The 21,738-nt window shown below is 46.8% G+C and overlaps 1 protein-coding gene across 6 annotated transcripts in view; it reads right to left on the bottom strand.

The window, feature by feature from the left end:
* Window positions 1-21,738, bottom strand: part of CLIP2 (CAP-Gly domain containing linker protein 2) — a 75,454-nt gene that overhangs the window by 47,740 nt on the left and 5,976 nt on the right. For 4 of the 6 annotated variants that reach the window (XM_064677720.1, XM_064677723.1, XM_064677719.1 and 1 more), the window contains exons 2-3: window positions 11,548-11,755; window positions 8,299-8,355 (exon numbers count right to left, since the gene is read on the bottom strand). In XM_064677720.1, coding sequence (XP_064533790.1) covers window positions 8,299-8,355; window positions 11,548-11,659 — 169 coding nt within the window. In that variant the 5' untranslated portion in view covers window positions 11,660-11,755. The remainder of the gene's footprint in view (window positions 1-8,298; window positions 8,356-11,547; window positions 11,756-21,738) is intronic. The other 2 variants (XM_064677724.1, XM_064677722.1) reach the window with 1 other exon arrangement.

Here is a 21,738-nt window from a genome sequence, read left to right on the forward strand (position 1 = left end):
TGCTCAAGCAGGTGCACACAGAAAGGCCACTGACTTATTCACTCCAAAATGATGGCATTAGCTCCCTCCCAATAAAATGTAGAAGAGAAGGTACCAAAAAAGAGCCCGGCCTGGTCCAGAGAGTAATTATTGCTTTCTGATCAGAATGGAGCCAGACCAGGGGATCAGCAGCTCCCTGTATAGGGAATGTGATGCAGAAGTTGCTGTGTGTGCATAACTCAGTGTGTTTACCCACAGGACATAACCTGAGCAGCCATGCACAAGCAGAGTGGCAGTACCTCTAGCAGTGCATGGGAAAGGAAGATTAAATGACCAGGAGAGAACCTAGCTCAACTCAGACTTTGGCACAGACTGCCCGTGGGCACAGTGCTTACTCCAGCTATGGAACAAGCATTTTAACCCTCTCACACATCCTCACTGTGCTCAATGATCCAGTTACCCCACTCAAATCAGAACAGCTCAGTGCAGTATTTTACCTGCTGTGCCACTCATACCTGTGCTCCTGCTGCACTGTGAGCACTTCAGAGACCCACATGTCCAGGGGTATATTTGTGCAACTGGAAGCTGCAAGCTCAGGCAGAGTGGCCTCCTGGCACCTGAGAATCTTCCCTGTGCGAAGGGCCAGACATAGCAACAGATCACAGCAGTAAGATCTTCCCTCCTCTTTCTCTCTTGACTGATGACCACTTCTCATTTCTACCTGATGAATCACAGAAGCATTTCTGAGGCACAACCATAAGCTTTTCTCTGAGTTTCTGATATTACTTTGCTCTGCTTCCCTCTGGCAGGAATTGGGATAATCTCCACAGCAATTGCTCTTTGCAAGTGCTCTCCGCTGCAGCCGTGAAAAGTGTTTTCCCATGTCCTCATGTATTTTCCTCTGCCTGCAGCTGTACTTAAGAGGAAAGGTACAAAAATTTAACACCTGATGTGTAAAAATGAAGGAGGATGCTTGGTCAGCTCCTTATCTGCACGCTGAGAGGCTGGTTTTCAGTGCAACCAGCCACCCTGGGAGACAGCAGTTTGAACCACTGGGATGGTACCAGCACACAGACAAGCACCAGGCTTCCTCCCTTGTATGTATTTTTTTTCCCCTCCTCAGTAGAAACGTGACATCAATACAATTACACCATCCCTTTGAGTCATCCACCCAACTTGCCTGAGAAGGGGACACTCCTGGAGCCATCTGCAGCACCCCAGGATCCCTGGGGAACCGTAGGAGAGGTAAAGACCAACATCTCATAATTGCCAAGCAAACTTGTGCACAACCCTGGGGCTGCACTGTGCTAAACACAGTTTGATTCATCACTCCATCAGCCATTTATTCCTGCAGCCATACATCCAGGCACAGAGCAGGCCATAGAGCACACAATGGACTGATTGTACACAGCCCCACGCTAGGCAGAATGCAGAGTTTGTTGGGCTGGTTTTGTTTTGCCTAATCTAATAAAAAGGATATTTGAGAGCAGATTAACACTGAGTCATCTACTTTATTTTAAATATCTGGCTTAAACAGCTAAGTATCCAATTCAAAAGGCAATGAGCTTGAACATGCACCATTTTCAGAAAAGCCAAGTCACCTATTTGCAGCAAATGCCTAACCTTTTTCTGAGAAAAACACAATCATGATCCAGATCTGACCCTAAAAAATATGAGCTATGATACAAACACAGAACCCCACGGCAAGTGTTCTCAAACCCAACAGCTCCAAGTCTCAGTGATCACCAGAAATGCCTTGTTACACCATTCCAGGAGTGCTGGTAGGCGAAGTGAGCAGCAGCGAAGGGTGGGAAATCCATGATGTGAAGTGAGAGATCACAGACAAAGCTGTGGGAACTAACTGGTTGAGCTGCACTGAAGTCTCAGCACAGGGTCCCACCAAGCACCCTGACTACCCCTGAGCACACAGTATGCTCCCATCCCAGTACCCCATACTGGTGTGAAGGGCTCACACGTGGACCATCCCTCTCTCTCCTGCCACCTTTCCAGCACTTTAAGAGATGACCAGTTTCATGCTTTTATCCTCTGAACACACCCAGCCAGGACAGCAGTTGATCACTGAGGATGATGCCCCCAAGCCCTTTTTAGGGGTCGAGATTTTATCAACATCATAGCATTCTTATCTAAAATTTTTCGTTTAAAGTCTGCATCAATGCCTTCTAATTTCTGGGGGTTTTTTTGAGGAAATACCTCCAAATATAACACTCTGCAGTAAGTATTTCCGTGAAATAAATTATACAGCAATACAAAAGGCTCCTGTCATCTTCAGGGATGTGAATCCTAAACAACTGTCCAGGTTTAAGTGTGAAATAAGACAAGCATGTGCAGGACTGAGACACTTGCCCTGTACGCTCAATGGCTCTGCAGCCTCAGCCAAATTCCAAAGGAACTACTGTTTACAGACACAGCACTTCAGCCAGTGAAAAGGATCAGGGGAAGCAGTGTCAGAGAGGAAAGCTGCTGCTCCCCTGCCAGGACCAGGAGGACTAAAGGCCAGAAAAACCTGCTGGCCAGGATAACTGTTCCACTTTCACCTCTGACTCACAGGATGACATGGGCAAGACCTACTTTTCTAAGTTGTCTTGTGTGTAAAACGTGGATAATACTGACCTTTCTCACAGCCTCAGGCTTCACAGGAGGTGGTGAAGCGTTCACAGAGAGGTTTCATATGCACATGGCAGGCTTATAATTGCAGAAAGTGAGAACTTACAGCTCCTGCTTGGTAGGAATTCCTGGAGCAGCTTGGGAACACTCCTACTCCTGTAGCAGAATTAACTCCTGCATAACCCTGCCTTGCAATTGCAGCACTGACAGTGTGCTAGATCACACAAATTAACTCCTCAATTCTTGGTGTAGGTTCGGTTTTTAAGAGGTACTTGTGGCCAAGTTCATCACTGCCTTCCTCTGGGACCATTTAAAATCCCCATGCACAAACATTTCCTTTCTCACAAAGAATTTTGCAAACAAGGCATGGAGTGAAGTGCTCTGCTGCACCCTCTGGTCCGTCCACAACCCAGATGTAGCACACAGGACACACATTTACTGTGCTGGAAAACAGCATTGCCAAACAGGCACACTTTGTAGCAGAGAGACCATCAACTGTGTTCTGAATGGAGCTGCTGAAGACAGACAGCCCAATTTTGACAACTCTTATTATTTTACAGTGAGTACTGTGATACACAGTGTTTTCTTACAGACCTCACTCCTGCATAAAAATCAATTTCTTTTATGGGAACAGGATATTTACTTACATTTTAGCACCTTCATTAAAAAGTAAATATCCTACTGAATCCAAAATAAACAGAGAAAAACATCTGTACTCTAAACATTTTAAGGCTTTTCTGGAGGCCAATTCACCTCTTTGATGGCTTGCAAGGAGGATGTTCACATGCAGGGTCAGTGTGTGATGGTTGATTCTAACCTACAGCCATTACTATGTGGCAATAGTCTGCCCACTGTAATCCTGTGGACTCTCATCCCAAATCCACCTATGCCAAAGGAAATCTTTCCCTTTATTTCAATGAATATTGGCTCAGGCTTCTAATGATTAATCTGCTCTTGCAGGATTAGCTCCATTGATGGCAGAACATGCAGGAGCAGATCCCACCCCGGAGGTGCCTCCTCGCCCCGATGGGCGTAGCCACAACCACCCCGATGGTGCTGCACTTGCACCAGCCCAGCTGAATAGGATTCCAGTTCATTATATTCAACTTCCATAAGCTGAACATCTGTGGGAAGCAGATTTTCTTTCCCTGCTGTTCTGTGAGGAGCTACAGACAGAGGGACCAGGAGGGTGTCTGACCTCCATATGCCTTCGGTGTGTGCTCGCGCCTTGTTCCACAATGAGTGTGCTGAACGTTAAGGATTAGCTGTATCAAATCCTTCTAAGAGCATCTAATGATTAAGACAATTAAAATCAGACTCCCAGTTGTCTCTAGATGTCACCTGTAAAGCTGATTAAATCAAGATTGATTCAATACCCTTTTATATTGCTTGGAATGCTTCAAATCACTTCTCGGGAAGGGGATGCTGCCAAAGGTCCTCCCTCCCTTCAGGAGGGGAACCAGAAGGGGTGAGGGAACCACCACCTCCACAAAACCTGGTACAAAACTTATCTCAGACTGCAGGATGGCAAGCAGAGGGGCTCATGAAAGGGATGTGTGAGCTGAATATAAGCTCTATGCAAAGAGTCAAACGTTTTGTCCACAAGGATGCCAGAAAACATTTGGCGTAGGGTATGTAGAGGGGATTAGAGGCAAACACAGGTCTCACTAGAGCAAGTGTCCACAAGCAAGTGGATTCGTATGGAGGGACGTGACCTACACACAGGGCACTTCAGTCACCTCACAGCAAGGATGGATGGACATTCCCAGGCTCCAAAGATCCCTCAGCAGAGCTGCTCCGGCGGCTGTGACAGTTCCCACCCCTGCACTGACCCCCAGCCTCCACGATCCCCTCCCAGCCTCACCTCTCCATTCCAGCTGTGCATCAGGCCTGGATTAGCACACCAGCAACCCTTGTTTGCAGTTTTCCCTGTTCAGCCCTTGAAAACACTCTTGTTTCCTTTCAGATACCTGATAACTCCTCGAACATTGACTGCCTGTGTGTACCTGGGTACTGGAGCTCCTGCTACTAAAGGAGAGATAATCTGCTGATACTGTAATAGAGGCATTTGATCTTCAAACACTCTCGTTGGCACCTCAGCCCCCCCATTCCCCAGGGAACTGAGGGTGCTGTGTCCACAGACCCATTAACATAAATCAAGACCTGATCAAACTTCACTGACACCGATGACGCATTTCCAGCAGGATCACTAATCCGACCCCAGGAATATCCATTCAGCTCTGAGCGTGGATTTAATTGAGGACAGAGCTCAGATGGGAGCTGACAACACCGATTGCTCCACGAGGCCAGATGCAAAACAGCAAAACCAAGTGTTTGCTAGAAATAATAGCAGCCTCTGGTCCCACGACGTGGGGTCTTCTCTCTCAATTCACCAGCACACAACACCCCAACTTAATATTAATCAAGAGTCACAAAGCCTTTGAATAGCTAAGAATTAGCTCCCTGTGTCTGTGCCAGTCAATCAGCTGCTCTGGACACTACAATCCCATTTCTTTTGTTTCAGACAAAACAGTGGTTTAGTGCCTTTTATGTTTATTTGGGAGATAGAATTAATAGATTGATACAAAACCAGATAGCCTCAGCACTGTCTTGCACCTTTATAAAAAAAGCCTGTGTTAAGACACCACCAAACCTGAGAATAACCTCCCTAAGTTCTCCCTTATTACTGAGGCACAAACTCCTCATCAAGGACACCTTCCCTCCCTCTGTTTTACTGCAAAATAATTCTCGAAGCAACAGAAATTGCTTCTTACTGTTGTGCATCCAGCCAGTTTACATCAACAACATCCTGACAAACTCGAGGGGCAAACAACTCATTTCCAAGTTAGTTCACCAAGATGTCAATGGTAACTGTGTGACAGGTAAATGAAAAGGAATGAAGATTTCCCACTGGGAAAGGCAAGAGCAAGGCACTGGTCCTGCAGGAGAGCTAAGGTGGTGGTGAGATTTAGGCTCCTCCAGCAGAACTGAGGCAGGTTCAGCTCATCAATGACAGGGCCTGGACATGTGCAAAGACACTTGGGCCACACAGAATTGCTGAGTCTCAAACTAGAATCAGCCCTCGGAAAATAATCACATTTCTAGAAAACAAATCAGAAAACAAAGTTAAACCCCTTGTCCAAACTCCACCCTTGGGCACAGCAGGAACTGCCCCCCCAGGATGGACCAGTCTCGGCCCTTCAGCACCCAGAAACCAACCACAACTACGACCCAGCACAGCTCAGGCTTATCAAACCCTCATTACAGCATATTTAGTTTAATTACCCTATGGAGCCAGTCATCCCGTGCTCTTTAATGGCCCTGGGAATGTTCCAGTCTGCTTCACTCTCATTTTTAGTGCACAAAAGCAACACAGTGTTTGCAGAGGCAGACATGATGCCAGCAAATATTCCTAGTTCTGTGCATTTATTCTTTATCAAAAATAATACATTTATACTTATGTGAAAGTGAGAAGGCATTCCCAGGCTCCCAGCAATGCTGTATAGTTTAGCTACCAAAGCATAGTTTTTGGCAATAAAAGTAGGCAGCTGCTGAAGAACAGTTCTGATACTCTTAGCCGTGGCTAAATATGAAATTCACATTACAGATACTTGCACTTGCCCATTCAGAAAGACATGATCCATCTGTAAAATCCAAGATCTAGGCTGGATTCTGACTGGATGCATTTAAGTCTCACAGAAAATTTAATAAGTTTGGGCTTTTTTGCCTCCAGCACTGAAGTCTCAGTGTTGCCCAGCTCCATCTGCAAATACAAATATTCCTACTTTCCTCTCCCTTTGGCCACAATTCTTTAACTGAACAAGAGATTTAAGAACCACAAATGAAACCCAGAGCCAGCTGACAGCCAAATGAAGTATGAAAGGCAAATTTCTCCTCCAACCACGTTACTCTAATGCTGCTCCGAGCAGATAAAACCCACTCTGAAATGTGAACACTTCCCTTACCAGCAGCTTTCACCTGTTCCACCAGCTGGGAGGGCTGTGTGGGCTCATTCATCACAGCTTCCATTCTCTCTCCATCTTGCAACTCCAGGGAAAAGCAAGCTTTTCCAGGAGGAGGGTGGGAAAAACCCAAGATATAGGAGCTTTGTAGCGACAAGAAATCCAAATGTTATATTGAGCCCTTCACCAGTGCCCCACACCTTTAGCACAGAAACCTCTCTTGCACATGGGGTTGAGAGCAGTGACTTTCTTCACTTGAAGCACAGGAAATAAGCCAGCACATTTGTGGGAAACCCTCTCCTGAGGCAGCCAGAGATGAATTTTCTGTCTGATTAAGGAAAACAGTTACCACAAAGCAGCAGAGCTCAGTTTTCCATTGTTCCAGCTTTATGGGAGAGAAGGGAGGGGGACAGCCAGCATGGACACCACTCGAGGTTAATGTGCTCCAGGAGTCCCTGTCAGGTGCCAGTTCCTCACTGACATTTCAGCATTCCTTCATGAAAAAAAAAAACACCTCCACACATCACAAGCCAACACACCTAACCCAGAGCAGCATCACAAAAGCCCTTATTCCTCATGGGTCTGTGAAAGCACCAGCTCAGGTAGGAGACACAAAAACTCTCCACTCTAGTATAAAGTCCAGAGGACATTCCATGAGCTGAAGGGGCTCTGAACGTGTTTTCAGGAAATAAAACTCTGATATAGCAGGTGTGAGAAGCTGGCTCGGTGTGATTGCAGCATATTTGGTCTACACAGAAACCTAGAGCCATGAATTGTGAAATTCTACAGACGTGCATCACACATTTCACACCTGCATCAATCCTTCTGGTACACAAGATGTGAGCTGTCAAGAGAACATGGAAATGTTTAAGAGGGTACATCTCCATGTCTGGGAAAGGAGGAGGGATGAGAGATGGACAAGAGGCACTTTACTTTCCACAAAAGAATATGAACAGAGAGCTGGGGAAAAGAGAAAGAAGAAATCAAGCAGCTTTGTGTATTCCAGAGTAAGAATAAAGGAAAGTACCTCTACTTGCCCTTTTGCAGACAAGACTGATCAGCTTATGTGAAGGGAGGAGGATGAAAGAGTGAAGCTTTTCAAAATCCATTTTCATCTAAGGGCTCTGACAACTCTCAGGTACAACTGGAGAACAAACACCTTCTTTCAACTCTCAATCTGGAAGATATAACCTTGATTTGGGGTCTTTCTGAGCCAGCCCCAGGCTCCTAGAGACAAGGGACAGCTCAGAGGCAACAGACTGTACATTGCTGTAGTTTAATTCTGTACTTTGTTAGATTTGTGGTTTTCTTTTGCAACTACACTTCGAGCTTTTGAGATTTCTGTCCTCCCCCAAGGTGGCAAATTCACAGAGATCAGTGTTGCAGCTCTGTATTTTGTAACCCAAACATCACTGTTTTTCATCCATCAAGCTGCAGGGCTCAGGTGCTTCACCAAATGCCTAAGAAAAAGAAAGTCTCTTTTGGCTTTTCTGGCAAGAGGCAGGTAAGTACAGAGGTAACACAGGAGCTTAGGAGGATGTGGGTGTACTGGATTTTTGTGGAGTCAGGAAAACCCTGTCAGCCTCCCAGGAAGCACTCTTGGTGCACAGACACAGGGCACAGAGCTCATGCAAACATTCAAAGACAACACAGAGCTCATAGTTTCTGCAGGGCTTCTCAAACACACAGGCTCCTTCATGCAACTTTTAAGACCTCATACAAAATCTAGTACCTTTAGAGGATCTTCCCATCCCAGCAGGCACCCAATACATCACATGAAGGCACTCTCCTGGACAGTGACAGAAGAGGGAAGAAAAAGCCCTTTGCAGTATTCACATTAAACACACAAAAGGAAATTGTGTTCAGCCTCTCCACCTCTGTTATTGTTCCTGCCATTAGGGAGGCTCCAGTGCCCTGACACTGGGGACAGCACTTGGTGCACAGTGCAGGACCTGAGAGCCCTCAGCTGGCACAGAGGGACCTGCTCTTGGTACAGCTGAGTTATCAGCAGGACTGTGGATTGGCAGCACTGATGCACTCAGAGGGCAGAGGCTGGGGGATACAGGTTAGTGAAGCAGAAAAGTGAGGATGGGGCAGAGCTCCATCACCCTCCTGTGGCCCAGATCTGATTAATCCCAGGAAAGGTAATGAAATCCAGTCTCCATGGCCATCTATCACCAGATCCTTTGGCTGCAGGCATCCCCAAAGTTGACGTCAGTGCCTGCTGTGGTTTCAGTGATGTGGATACTTGGCTCTGGAACAGAATTAAACCACTTTGACAGAAAACCAGTATTTTCTCTTGGAGTTTTTCCCTGCCAGCGGCTGAATCCCATGACCGTGCTGCAGCCAGGACCCACAGCCAGCACAGATGCTGCTGCTCTCAGAGAGAGGCACCGTCAACAGGATTTCGGGATGCAAATTTTGGGATGCTCACCACTTCAGATTAACTTTGGAAAGGAGAGGAGAAGGAGGCAGCACAGGGCTGGGCAGGCCTTTGGAGAGATTTGCAGGAGGAAGAGCAGGTACAGGCCAGGCACAGACACAGCAGTGCAGAGCAAGATGTCAGAGCTGACACTACAAGCCCAATCGTAGCTATTCACCCAGCCCACGCTGGGTAAACAGCCCCATTGTGCTCTGTTCTCACCTTCCAGGCAGGAATGGCTCAGTGCTGTGATTGCTCCAGCAGCTCCACAACTCCCCAAACCCTCCTGCACCATCCTGAGAGGCAGAGGAGCAGCAGCAGAGCTATTGCACAGCACCAACCCACCGTCACAAGACTTCACCCCTTCTCCATGCCTGCTTTTTTTTCCAGGAAAAAAGCTCACTTAAAACTTCTCAGGCACGGGTCAGACTCAGTTTGGTGCAGCCTCTGCCCACGTGGGGCTGGCTTTGCTGCACATCTCTGGGTGACAGATGGCTGGAGCTGAACAAGGCACAAAGGAGCACCAGTGAACAGGCGCCGCATTCAGCCCAAGGGCTGCTCGACCCCGCTGCTGACTGACCCTTTCATACCACGACACACACCCCAACTGCGTCTGCTGAGACACCTCTGCAGAGCCTCCAAGGGGAAGACAGGTCTTTTCCCCTCATTTTCTCTTTTTAAGTGATAAAGCAACTGAAAGCAGCTCCTCACCACACTGCAATTACAAATCCGGCACGAAGCACCTTGAGAGACTCACAACCAGCAGATAAACAGAAGTTCAGTGAACTTGAACTTCACTGGAGTTCAAGTTCATGTCTCAATCACAGCTAGGAGAAACAAGTGGAAAATTCAGAAATTCAGGGTCTGAGGAATAACTAAAATACACAGCCAAACCTGTAAAACTTTTCCTTTGTCAATTTGCACTTTCCTCTAGCAAAGATATAAGGACATTTCGGTATCTTCGATTTGCATATAAAATTAAGAAGTTAGGCTCTGATATTAAAACCCACTCAAACACAGCAAGGTGCAATTAAAAATTTTATCTCCACATCTAGGGCCAAGTCCTCAGCTGAGGAACAGCAGTGTCACTCCACTCCCCACAATGCTGTATCACACCAAAGGACCTGGAATTCAGCCCACGGCCTCATGCAGCGACTGGCCCCTCAAACAAGACATTGCAGATGTGCAGAAAACCAAGATAGAGCTGTGGCTTCTACAATACTGTTTAGGGAAAGAATTTACACAGTGGGAAAGATGATACATACACTGCTGGTCACTGAGAGAAAGCTCAGCTGAAGGAATCCATGAGCAAAGCAGAGCCCCTGATGTGTAATGATGGAGCAGAGCCAGTTGCTCAGCAGCAAGTGGGGTCTGTGTGAATATCCTGGGCAGAGGTTGTGCCTAAACCACCATCCCACTGTGCCCAAGCAAAAGAGAAACCTCAGAGATGGGGTTTTTTGTTTTGTTTAAATAAACTAACACTTCTGCATTACTCTGACAAGAGACAGCATTGTCTGGTGACCCTCATTTTGCAGCATCATAATCACTGACTAATTTGTCAGAGTATACTAAAGGCAATATTAGTCAATAATAATAAACATGCTGTCTGACAGGTACAAGGCTTTCCTGATTTTGCTAAATGCTATATATTTTTTTGGACTGAAACATATAGCAAAGTAACCAGGCATGTGGGCAGTGGCCTGAATAATTGTGGGACAAGAGGCTGACAGATCTCAAGAAGCAACCAGTGACATTCTCAAATGAAAGTGTAATATACTGAAAGTACAAGCATTGAAAGTACATCATCCTGATGTGCCTCCCCAGAAGGAAAAGGAAGGCCTTTTTTAACAAAGTGAAACAAAAAAGACAACTACAAAACTTGCGTCTCGAATATTTACTAAATTATATGTAATAAAACAACAACCCAGCAGCCAATAAGCCAGAAAAATGAGTCCTAAGCAAAACACACCTCAACTGTTATTGAAGTGTTAATTATACTGCTAATGGCAGTCTGTGTAGCTTATGTATACACTGAATGACAGCAAGGGTGTGTATGTAGGTGGAGGTAAATCATTATTCAAATCCCAGGGCTTTGAATGATTTCGTTTAAACAAAGGCACTAATTTGAGGTAATCAGCACAGGGCAAATCACCTTAAGTGCCTGGTTCTTACTCCTACATCATCACAGGCCAGGAGCAATGGCTACAGGACAGTGTTTAAGGTCATGGGTGAGGTTCCCATCTGCCTAATTCCCAGCTCTTCAGTGTCAGTGTCTGTACAGGTACACACATGCACAGTGAGAGCAAGAGAGCAGGCAGCACCTCTGTCAGCCCTAAACACCAGAGCATCCATCTGTCTCTTCCCACTCACTCCATAACCTGCCTGTTTTGTGCATTACCTGTGAGGGAGGACATTTACTCACCCTATTAGGCTTGTTTTGATGCATCAATCTATGTACAGATTGGGAATTTCATATCCTACTGAGAATTGGCACCACTAGGCCTTTGAGCCAGGCAATCACCTGGGTCAGCTCGTGCCCCTGCCAGATGGAGCCCTTACCTTCTTTTGAGCCAGTGGTGACTGGAGCTGTGGTGGTCCCTGATGTCCGTCCCACGGGGCTGGAGTGCTTCCCAGCCCTGCCAGGGATTTTAAGTCCACTTGGTTTCAGCATGTTTGCTGTCTCCTGTGTCCCAGTGTCTCAGAGAGCTGTCCTGGTGTCCCTGTTCAGGCTGCTCGCTGGTGGACCTCTTCTTCCATCGTCACACACCTGGGAGAGAAGAGCACAAAGGAATCAGGTGGAGAATGAGTAGGAGAACATGGAACAGGCTCCCAGAAAGCAGTGCCCAGCTCCCTCCTCACAGCCCCAGGAGAGGCAGCATCTTTCATTTCTTATCCTGTAAAGCAAGGGTGATCATTTCCCTCATCTCCCATCTTCATGTTACATTCTTTTTGTCAGTCTCAGAGTCCTGGGGAGTCCTGGGCCAAAGCTGAAACCTCCCAGAACCATCAAACAAGAATTTAGCTTCAGTATGGCAGCTGAGTGATGGAAATTGTTGACTGGTTTTAAGTTCTAAAGTCTCAGTTCAGGCATCAGCAAAGCCTCAGAGCCCTGACCAAAGGCACCACCAACCCTCAGCACCAAACCTTTGGTGCACAGTCCCCAGTTTCACCATCTTCAGGGCAGCCTCTCCAAACTGGCAGGGGGAGGAAGGATGAGGCCAGTGTCCAAAAATGGGGCTTTCAGCTCCTTCCCATAAGGACTAACCCAAAACCTTGTCACATAAAGAGGACATCTGATCCCATGCATTTACAATAAGACTGCAAAAAAACTTTCTGAAACTTAAGCATGGCTACCAACTACTCATTAGTGAAGTCACAACCCTTCCCTATGTCAGTCTCTTCCCAGTAGGCAAATGGAATAGAACCTCCAAATTCCTTGCAAGGATATTGCATCAGCAAGCACACAACTTCTCAAGCAAAGTTTTATGAGAAAAGAAAAATAGAGGAAGTGACTAAGTTGCTTAAAAAAAAAAAAAAAGTCAAAAACATTCCTAATGGATAAAGAAAAACAATCAAAAAATTGAGTCTATCAGCCAAAAGGAAGCTGAGGCTGGGAGACAGCAGTCTGGGATGGGGAGGGAAGAAGGTGGCACCAGAGCAAGCCAGGGACAGCACAGACCTAACGGCAAAGGGGATTGCAAGGAGAGCAAACCAAGGACCAGCCAGAAACTGGGGATACCCACACCTGCTTCCAGGCCAAGGAAGGACAGAGCCTGCTGCAGGCAGCACCCCTGAGAATCAACATAGGAAAGATTTACAGATGCTGCAAGGGGGGAATTGCAGTGACAGGACAGGAAGTGATTGAGGCATGAGTAAGGATTTCAACACAGGCTGGGTCAGAGCGAGCCCAGGGCTGGCAGGGCTCCAGGGAGAGCTGCAGGCAGACACAGAGGAGGGAAAACCACAAGGAGAATTCCAAAACCGTATTCCCGAGGGCTCACAAATATCTGAGACACCCAAGTGTTTCAGCAGTAAGAGTCAGTCATCCCACACCGAGTTAGAGAGACAAAGACAGGAGGGATCAGCAGAGAGGGAGCCTGAATGAAAACCCAAGGGATTGAGCCCTGTCTCTTCCCCATGTCCCCCACAAAGGTGTTCAGCACCTGGGCTGGCCTCAGACACCTGCAGACCTTGACCTTACACAGAAGTCAGGCTGGTTATGACAAGAGGGAGGCTCAGATCACATCACCAGCAGCAGCAATAACAGACAAGAGCAAGCAGTTCTTGTTAAAGAAGAGAGAAAACAGCCTTCCTGTGACAGAGCCAGCGAGGAGCAGATGCTGTCAGAGCTGGACAGGAGGCTGCAGCTTCCAGCTCTGTTTAGCATAAAATAGGGAGACAAGGAACTGAATCTGGAGGTGAGAAACATTAATCAGCTGGGTTCCTCCTATCTGTCAAGGCATCAGGTATGACATCTCCCACCCACTCCATCTCATACAACACATTTTGCCCAGGGCTGGCTTTGATTTTACAGAGCAACTTGATTTGCAGCACTTCTGCTGGCAGGGGTTGTGCTCTACCCAGAGCTCTCGCCCCATCTTCCTCACCTTCAACATGAAGGTTTGCCCTCTTCACAACATGCCCTTACTCCTGGATTTACTCATCTCATCAGCTGGTCCCACCTTCTGGTTACAAGGTTTGATGCTGCACTTGGGATTAAGTAACCTGAGGATGCTGGTGCTTCCAGATGGCTGGTTGGATCCACATGCAGGAATGAGGATGGGAGAGTAAAAAGACACAGGGAAAACATAAAACAGTAGCTGAGAAGAATTTAAGCAGGGAAGGATGTCAGAATAAAAAGATTTTACAGTTTTTCAGGCCGCTATTAGAGGGAGTCTCTGAATTCTTAACTTTGCAGCCAGAACCACAAACTTTAGGGAGCACTGAATTTAGTGTGTTCCTTCCTCGATTTTGCTGCCCATCTATGAGGAGACAGGAAACTTCAGTTCATTTTCCCTCCACTACTCATTATCCCCTGAAGATCAGCTGCCCACACCAGTCACAGGATATTGTGATATTCTGCTTCTTCTCAGGACAAATGGATATTTTTATGCAGGGGGAGAGAGACGAGAGGAAGTGCATTCCCACTGCATAAAGATTTCTGCCAGAAACCTTAACATAAACAGATTTCCTTTCAACACAGTAATGAACAAATGAACTCCACAGGCTGCTAATTATGCTCCCCTCAGAACAGACAGCTGCTTTTAACCTGAAATACAACCACCACAACCAGTTCATGGCCACACTCACTGGGGTCACACACAACAGATTCAAAAACTCCTCAAGCAGCACCAGGCAGATCCCCTGCCCAGCTGTGCCCAGCACATGTCAGCTCACAGGGAGGTCTGGCAGGGGCAAACTCACCCTCCTAAAGTGTCATTGTCACCTCCAGGAGCTGCAGACTGACCAGAGCAAGGAGTCAGGGATGGCTGACTTAGCACACTTCACACAGGGAAATGAGGACAAACTTCAGTAAATTTTACTCTAAGTGCAATCTGTCAGCAAGACACAGATTCAAAACATCCCAGACACTCAGTTTTAGGAAATCTATGCCTGCTGCTAGGGACAGATACTCCCCCCCTGTCACTAGTTTCTCCCCCACTTCAACATAAAAACACTTGAGCAGGTTTTTAGGAAGCTCTGAATGCTGAGCACGGAGCTCTTCCAAATGACACCATCAGGTCATCTTCACCACCCAGAGCAACACTGCCTGAGCCATCCAAGTCCCACATTAGCTCCCGACCGAGTGATGCAACTTCTGTGCTGCAGAAATATCCCTGGCCTGGGACACAGGCCAGCATCTCCACAGGGCACTGCCCTGCTCCATTAGAGATGACAACGTGCCCTGAGCTCCCGTACCGAGCCCTCGGCTTCCCAACAGGCTCTATTAGCAGAGCCCTTCTGAAAAAAAAAAATAATAAATCTGTTTCCAGCCCTTCTGGAAGGAAAAAAAAAAAAAAATCTGTTTCCAGCCCTTCTGGAAAAAAAAAATAAATATCTGTTTCCAGCAGTAGAGGTGAATGCAGGCAAATCTGTGGTGTAAGAAACATGAGCCATTTCTCTTCCTCGCTCCCCACATCACCTGCACAAGCTGAAAGCTTTGCCTTCCCATGGAACTTCAAGGAAATGTGACTTTCTCCAGACACGCTGTAAAGAAAACCCCGTCTGCTCCTGTGGATGCTCTGGGGCCACCAGCTCTGCTTGTTTTGTTTTTCTTCCTTTTCCAAGATAACACAGATGACAAGGATTTTCTAGATCTCCGCTGGATTCTTCCCGCAGTCTTTTCATACTGGGATGAATGGTTCTGTCTGTTCCCACAACCAAGAAAAGCATCCCAGGAATGCACAATATGAAAGCCTGCTTCAGATGACCAAAATATTCTGTTCTCCATCTTTCCATCAGAAAAGGGAACAGCTAAATCTGAGTCACCTGGGCTCAGATTCAAAAAGGGGAACAGTTCTTAACTAAGCACAGATGTACAGCCAAAAAATACCTTTTACCAGGAGCAATATATCTGGATATTCCTGGCATCATGGATAATTGCATTAGAGCAGCACACATAAAAACTGAGAAACAACGGGAGGTGCTTAGAGTCAATTATTTCACAAATGTGGTAGAGAAATAACACAAACCAAGGGTTGGAAGGAGAAGCCTTTGTCAGTCTTGGCAATATTCTCTATCTGCAAGTTGCTCTGCTTCATCCATCCCTCCTACCCCTCAACAAGGCACACAAAGATTTGCTTGCCATGTGGAAAACATCCCGTTCAAGATGGGCATAAGCAACAGAGCAGACTCCCAGACCCAGCACGCTCCCCAGAGCAAAGCCCCCGTGGGTCTACACAAAATAAGGATCTGTTCACCCCCACATACTGAGTGCAACAACTGCAAGACACAGGAACAGGCTTCCAGACACCAGATTGAGTTGGCCCGAATCCCATCCTGTGCCTGGTGCTTCCTTCTGGCTGGATCTCCATGTAAGAAGTGTTTACCCAACCCGACATCCCCGGCAAGGCACAGGGATTCCGCTCTGAGAGCAGACCCAAGTGGAATTCCAGCCAGCTGTATCTGAACACTGCTGTAACAGTTGGGTCTGCACAATAGTTTGTGGGGAAGGGAGTCCTTAGTTCTTAAATATATGACAAAAAAGTGAGTACCAAAATTTAGGTTTCTAATTTTCTAAATCTGGAAATCCACATGTGAGGAATTAAATCTGAAGTTTTCAGTCAGCACACACCTTTCTAGGACAGAGTCCATTAAAAAAAAAGGTAAAGAACAGTATTTAATTATCAGACTGAAGGAAATCAAGGTTATCACTTTGTCCAAAAGGTTAATGACAAACAAAAACACTGCAGAGAACCAGTAAACACTTTTTTTTTTTTTAAACAATCTGGACTGATGCAAATAATCAATGACTTCAAAGACAATTATTTGGATAGGGAAAGGTTTGTACAATAAAGTATTTCTCTTTTCCCCTATTCCTACCTAAGATAACCTTTTGAGAAGCAATTGCTTGTGCCATTATTTAAAACACTATTCCACCTTTACTTATGTTCATGCTACAAATGAGGAACACCAGGGTTTGGGAGGCAGCCCCATGGCAGCACATCTGCAAGCAGAGTCTCAGCCTTTTTCAGGGCTATCATAAGATATGGTTGAGTCTCTGACTAATGCAAGAGTCTCTGGGCAAAGACACAGCTTGGAAAGAGCAGGAATTCTGTGTGCAGCTGCTCCCACAGTGCAACAACAGCAACTCCACATGGAGTAAAGCAAAGTGCATTTTACACCTGCAAGGCACATCCCCATCCTCCACAGGGAAGAGGAACAACCCCTCCTGCTGCCACACAGCGTCCAGCAGCACTTTGGTTTTGACACACCCTTTGCATGCCTGCTCAGGAGAGTGAGACACAACAGCAGGAGTTTAATTCCCTACCCATGTTCTGACTGTATTTCAGAAAGTACAGAGCCTGCAAGAGGCTTCTGGGTTTGGTGCCCTGACCTCTGTCACTCAAGAACCTCTGGGACTCTGGACAAGAAGGAAACAGCTGAAGAACAACCCCTGCTCCCTCTCTGAAAACCCTTCAGCATCAGGCACTGTAAATGTTGAAAGCAGTATCTGAAGATCAACATCTCCCTGGAAGCAAACTGCTGGAGAAGAATCTGGTCCACAGATCGCTGGAGGAGCTCTGCACTCACCTCAATAAGCACAGAGAATAAAGGCAAAAAGCTTTCAGTGCCAACTCTGGTAGTCCTTTATTAGGCCTTACATAATAAAACCTCTCCTGGCCTAAAGATACCAATCTCCTTCTTTAGAAAAAGTTACGTAAAGTTATTTCATTTCTTGTTTCTGAGCATTTGGTTGCAACCACTCCATATTTCCAAGCTTTTCTGCACCCTCTCCATACCCATAGATATGAGATTTTCAGGCTGTAAAGCCTCATCTCCTGGAGTCAATACATCACTGCCAAGAGTTCCATGCCAGGGGGCAAGGGCAGGTGAAGATCTGATGCCCCAGGACCAAACACTGGCCATGCTCTGAAGACTGGTTAGGGATTTTAAGAACAGAGTTTTGCTTTGAAATCCAAATCCAAAGGCCAGACTCGAAACACTCAATCTTGTGTGAAAGGGACAGGAAATGAATCTGATCAGAGACAGGATCTGATAATGCCAAACTACAGCTTTGCTAACAGAGACAGAGATTATGCTGAGAAGAAAAGGCAATTTTATCTGTTAATTCCTTAAGATGCTCCATCTGATCCACACTAATTGTACCATTGCCTTCTCACTTCTCTGATTAGTTCCTCCTTCCCACAAGCCACCAGAAACCCATTTCTGAGGCACGTGGCAGATTAGGAGTAAATCCTTGCACTTAATTGAAGTATAGAGGAAATAAGAGACACTCATTTTTAATTAAGGTCAGACTCCTCTCCCAAGAAAACCTTTCCTTCTCCCATAGAGGGAATGAAAGAAAGGAGCATTCTGCCTTCAGCTACACACAGGGAAAACCAGGGAATCCCGGTACAGTCTGTCAGCCATCAGGTTTTTTCTCTCTCTTGCAGTTGGACTCACACAGGTTTTCAGCCCTAAAGCTCTGGTTTTACTACATAGGTTCCCTAACAAGTCTGAAAGGTTGTTAACCTCTAGAAAAGCCTGTGTTTAGTCTTCTTTCTCACTCAAATTTTGTAGTAATTAGCATAGAAGGCCAAGGGAAAGCCTAGAGGCCTTTTATTTAAAAGCTCAGGTATTTCCTAAACCAGTTCTAACCTCTATAATAGACTAAACATCCTGTGATTTACTTCTAAAGCAAGGGCTTTTGAGTGAAGAATGTGCAAAACCATCATACTGCACTCTGAAAACCACAATGCAAATCCTGAGGCAAAGTGGGTGGAAAAAACTCAAAGTGCATTCAAGGAAGTCATCACAGAAACTGGGGAGTAATTATGGGCTTGCTGATGAGCTCGTGCTCCCCATGCTGGCAAAACGCCTGCTGAAGGCTGACAGAGTAGATAGCAACAATTCTGCACTCGTTGCAGAAAAAAAAAAAACTATCTCTAATTTGTGGGAAAAAATCCTGGGGATGGGTTTCTGGTCCCTGGAGTTAAGCCCTGGGGGGCAGGGGACAGTGTCCCTGCAGGGAAATATAGAGGCATGACACCAAAACTGCAGGCTCACATGGAAAGGGAACAGAATGTACACAGAGGTTTCACAGCTGCTGTCCTCCAGGTCAATTCACACTTGATTCAGTGGCCACTCAACTCCACGAGCAGTTTCTCTACAGTTCAGGGAGCTTTGATAAAATCCAAGCTTCCTAATCACAGAAAGTCTTGCTTGTCAAAAACAGCATCTGGGAGAGAAACATGAGGAGAGCAGGCAGAGTGCAGGAAACACAGTGATACATGACAAACATATTCCATTATAATAGGTTGGTATTTCACTACTGGAGAAACAATTTCTTTAATTAAATATGAGCTGTACAACAACCCAGCCATGCTGCACACGCTGTGCAGAGCTGCAGAAGGATCTGTGCTTTTGGAATTTCCCAGCTTTTCACTGCTTGATTTAGTGTAGCACTAAAGTTCACCCTGTCACTTAACCTGTTATTCCCTGGAGCTCAGGTTAACATACAGATTTTGATTCATGCACTTCTATAACCTAACCTCTGCCCTGGAGTTTAGTTATGACAAAACCCCAAAAGAGCCAGGTCTCTTCTGTCCTGATTTTTTCCCCCCTTTTTTACAACCTGCACCTGCAATGAAGACTTCTCTGCAGGCCAGCCTTGGTTGTGGACTGTAACTGAAAGGCAGGAGCAATAAAGAGCTGAAAATAGGAAAGAACTGGTCTTGAGAGTTTCTTCTCTTTCCATACACATTTAATTTTTTTTAAACTAGGAACTTTGTTTTCCTTTTCAGTGTTATGACAGCCTGTCTGGTGGCAGTGCAGTTGTACAGCTTTAAATGTGCAGATGATTTGGTTAAAAGCAAAGAAAACAGGAGTAGAACACAACACATTTCTGGTGTAATAGAAAACACCTCAGGACACACTGGGCTTGCCCCTGAAGCCCTCACTGCACTCCATTAATGCTGTCCAGTGTCTGAACACAGCCCCAAGTGCACCAGGAAAAGGCACCACATTAATGCAATCCCAGCAGGAAGCAGAGAGAAGCTTTGCTGTGACCCACTGGCACTGCAGGTGTAACACCAGCACAGGAACCCCCTCAGAACCACCCCAATGCAAACCAGGGGAACACTGCCCCTGCCTCTCCACAAGCTCCTGAAACCTCAGGCAGGGATGCAGGGTAGGAATCCCAACCCTGCCCCTGCTGCAGCCCCCTGCCATTAGTTATGAAACCACCACACAAGAGGTTTCATTCCTGCAGCTCAGCAGAGCTCCACTGCCTGGGAACCCCCCACCACTTGCCAGTCCAGATTTATCCAAGCCAACCTTCTGCCCACGTACCCACTCTGCCCTTTGCACAACTCTGACACCCTCCCATTGTGCCCAACCCCCAGGAGACAGCTCTGCCCTTTCTCTGCCCTCACTGTGCCATTCTGAACAAGCAGTGCTCTCCTGAGATACAAGACTCACCATTTCCCGGGTCCTCTCAGCTGACCTTCTCTAAACCTCCATCACTTGAATTTAGTTCATTTTAGACATGGGCAACCCAAAATTCATGCTGCATCCCCAGGTGATGCCTCACCATGCCCGGAAAAAACTCTATTCCAAACATGAGCTAATTTCACCTTATTCCTTCAAACAAAGCAACTGTTCCAAAAGTTTAAAGAATAACTAACCCACCTTCACGCTCTGGCTGCTAAGATACAACAGGAGGGAAGCTAAAAAGGAAATACAGCATCACAGAACCAGTTGGGCTGGAAGGGACCTTTAAAGGTCATCTAATCCAACCTCTGATTGTCTCACAGTTGAGATACAGCACTGACAGCCAGGACTCCTCCTTCCTTCTTCCACAGTGGTCATGAATCTCCTTGCCACAAAAGAGGGATAATGACAGCACCAATCTGTGAACAGAGGGGTGGCACACCAGGAGGTCACACCACTGGTCCCCACAGAAAGATCTGAGGTCACCAAACCCAAGATGCTACAGAGGAGCAAACCCACCCTCCCTCCAGAGCAGCAAGACTCTGGGTAAACCCCACACAAACATCCACTGCTTCCTGCTGCTACACTGGCAGCAGCAGAGCAGTGCTGGATGGGGTTGTTCCCTGGAGCACCCTCCTGCTCCTCCCTGCTGATTCACCAGCCTGCACTGAGCCTCCCACATAAGCAGCAACCTCTGGGCTACCTCAGCCACTCTACAAACACTGCCACCTCCCCAGACCTCACTCACACTGGCACATCCACACAGCCAGTGTGTGTTAATCATGGAGTTTCCTAATTTACCACCTGCAACTCCACCTGCAGCCAGGAGTTTGGATAGCTCACAAACCTTACAGTACAAGAAGGAACACGCCTCCTAATCAAATCACATCCCCACCAGTGACCAAAATCATGATAATTTTGGCAAGTTATGTCAAACTGGATCTTATCTGTCAACAGTGTTACGTTATCCCCTCCTGCCTCACGCCTTTTCCCACAACTCACACTCTGCCTTGCAGGAGCCAACATTAACTTTGGATTGCACCACATGGAGAGAGGCAAGATCCCAGCTCAAAGCCTCTGGGCATTAAGCCACACCAGCACCACAGGATGGCTCCCTGCTGTGTTACAGCAGAGGTTGGGGACTGCAGTTCATAGAGAGCAAGAAAACAAAACCCCATCCTGTACAGATTGCACAGCAGGTGTGGAGACAGAACATGCCCACTCCAGCACGACCTGTTGGGCTGGCAGGAGCAGGAGAGGCTGTCACACCTGGGCCAGGCTGTGCATCCCAGCCTCCTCCCACAGCAGCAGAGACCCTGCAAGAGCTGTGCTGCTCCACAGCCTGGCTTCAGTCAGCACCTCCGTCCACACAGTGCCGCGCCCTCGGGAAGCACAGGCAGAGCAGTGTGTGATGTATGGATGCCAGCAGCCAAAGGGAAAGGGTCTGGAGAGATGGATCAGTGCTAAAACCCAGCATTTAGGGTTTCCTGTCTCTGGAGATGAGTGATGCTGATGGGTGAGCCCAGGCTGCAAGCAGATAGGCAGGACAGATGGATCAGCCCACCACACTCCTGGAGCACCACAGCACTGCACGAG

This window comes from Pseudopipra pipra, chromosome 21 (genome assembly GCF_036250125.1).
Source record: "Pseudopipra pipra isolate bDixPip1 chromosome 21, bDixPip1.hap1, whole genome shotgun sequence".
In the NCBI taxonomy this organism is placed as follows: Eukaryota; Metazoa; Chordata; class Aves; order Passeriformes; family Pipridae; genus Pseudopipra; species Pseudopipra pipra.